Source organism: Aplysia californica, unplaced genomic scaffold (genome assembly GCF_000002075.1).
Source record: "Aplysia californica isolate F4 #8 unplaced genomic scaffold, AplCal3.0 scaffold00066, whole genome shotgun sequence".
In the NCBI taxonomy this organism is placed as follows: Eukaryota; Metazoa; Mollusca; class Gastropoda; order Aplysiida; family Aplysiidae; genus Aplysia; species Aplysia californica.
Window position 1 is genome coordinate 855375 of NW_004797336.1, and position 2513 is coordinate 857887.

General features: G+C 40.1%; 1 protein-coding gene across 1 annotated transcript in view; it reads right to left on the reverse strand.

Moving 5' to 3' along the window:
* The window catches only part of LOC101849912 (RNA cytidine acetyltransferase), a 40964-nt gene that overhangs the window by 16061 nt on the left and 22390 nt on the right, over positions 1-2513 (reverse strand). Inside the window, exons 16-17 of the mRNA XM_005093568.3 lie at positions 2308-2382; positions 1689-1844 (exon numbers count right to left, since the gene is read on the reverse strand). Coding sequence (XP_005093625.1) covers positions 1689-1844; positions 2308-2382 — 231 coding nt within the window. The remainder of the gene's footprint in view (positions 1-1688; positions 1845-2307; positions 2383-2513) is intronic.

Here is a 2513-nt window from a genome sequence, read left to right on the forward strand (position 1 = left end):
CCCCCCCCCCAAAGAATCAAACTCTTCTGTATGCAATAGCAAAGTGCTACACCACAGATACCAGTAAGTGTCAGTGTCTCTGGCCATCCTTTACAGCATTGCCAAATGCTACATTCACAATATCCCCTTCAATGTTGCAGGTAAATAGGCCCTGTGCCGTGGGAAATCCCATGAACCAAGGCTGCTCAGGGGTAACCCCACTCTAACTCCCATAACTTTTTTATTTATGAATATTTTCTCATGAATTTCTGACATTCTACATGGAACCACATTTCTATTGATATTATTTTGGGGGGATTTCAATGAGAGATAGATGGAGAAAAGTTGGAGTTAGTAACGTGATGCCTAAAACAACACTACCAAACAACATAAACAACACACATTCGAGGAATAATAAACTGAGATTTAAAAAGGGGGGAATAAATGTGGTGTGAGTGTCTGCAGGTAAAGAGGAAGTGACAAGAGGCTTTTCCTACCTCACACAACGCTCGTACAATCCATATATGGTCGCTTTTAACTTAAGCACAAGGGAGCTATCCCCATAAATGCTGTTTTGAGAAATTCAAAGTTAAAGTTTTTGGATCCATATTCAGTCTCTTCAAAAGACAAGGAGAGTTTTCTCTATAACCAAACAAATATACACATCAATGAAACCAAACTTCTCCTATAGGTAGGGCAAAGCTCATTTTTGGCGCACATTAAGATTTCTGGAAACCCCCAAAATCTGGGTTAGCCCGCTTGTCCTCAAAAGCGACCATATATACATGTAAGCCCATCTGTGTTTACTGCCAATAAATCATATCTGAGCGGCAGATGTGTTAGATCTAGATCTAATCTTCTCTTTGAGCTAAAATCTGAACCTGACACTTTCAAAAGGAGGGAAATGGTGGTAAACCTCAATAATAATTACAAGATTTTAGCAGTAACATCCCTTATAGTTGGTATCAAAACAACCTCTGTCACAGTCCCGTAAATTCTAAGGGCGCGGCAGCGAAGAGGTTAATATTAATCATCCATCAACTGTATTTCATATTTGTGAATGAAACTTTTGGCAAGGAGTAGCCACAGTAAGGGACAGCGCATGCTTATGGGAAGTGCATATATTCGCCAAAAGCAAGACTTTGTCAAATCAGTCACTGGCATGAAGACTCAACACAAGCAAGAGAAAAGTTATCAGCTCAAGCTGCAAATAAAGACATATTGGTTGATCTAAGACCACCTTGCTCATATACTGACAAAACTTATGGTTAAAGACTTGGTAATGGAGAATCCCATGTAAAATAGCAATCAATGCAATATTGATTCTCTCTCAAAGACAAGCTAGTGTTTCTAGACGCTGCCAGACAAAAAGGAAAAACTACCAACCACATCAAGCTTAAAAAAACCAACAGTTCATTATAATAGTCCTATACAATCATTAATACTTTTGGTTCAGTCTTCATTAAGCACATTAATAACTCATTACTTCTGGTTCAGTCTTCATTAAGCACATTAATATCTCATTTTAAAAAAGTCATCAGTTTCATCCTCCACAGCACTGTAAAAATTGTTATTCACAACAAGCATTGTCAGATGAGATAAATCAGAAATCTTATCTAACACTAAACAAAATACAACTGGCAAAACATATGGCCCTTATCACGGCGAATATCTTTCATCCCAATCAACCACAGCGTAAGACAACTCACTTCATCATCGACTTTCTTGAGTTCCTCATCACCCCGGTCACCCCCATCATTGGAACTTTCTTGTCCCGCGTCATCAGGATTGGATTCTTTTAGGTTTGGAAACTTTCCTTCATAGTACTCCTGCATCAACGTCAGGGCTCGAGAGCCGTAGCCCATCTAAGGAGACAAAACATACCAATTACAGATTCATGTACATAAACCTAGTACTGATTGTAACAGCCATTTACTAAAACAAGACCACACAATCAGAGATATCAAGAGTGTCTACACTAATCGTCCAATGTTCTCACCATTTAACAGAGGAAGGAAGTGATACTTGGTGCTGGCATACCCTGGGACCTGCAGGCACTGGCACAACACGATAATCAGCTGTGTGACCTCGAGGTAAGCAACTCTTCAGTGGGGAGAGGGGGGAGGGGCAAATGTGGACACATCTGAACTGTCAGGATTCCTGTTTCCAACCAGATATCAGTACCAGAGACAGAATAAGAACAAGTCAATAGACTCTAAATAAACAGTTGAACATGCTCTACCAACCACCAGTACAAACAACTGTTGAAAGACAGCATTGATCAAACAGGGAAAATTGTCTTAAGTTTATAAAAAACAAAAAACTGACCCCTTGATAATCTGGATGCGTAGCTATTCTCACAACTCTGGCTCCAGACAGTCCTGGGAAGTCCTGGTCTTGGAACTGAAAAGAGAAAATTTGTGAAAGACAAGGAGGATAAAAGTGTTTTGTGTGTGTAAGTGTGTGAGTGTGTCTGGAGTGGTCTACAGAAAGGGATTATGTGTAAATAGGGGGTGGGGGGATGGGGGGATGGG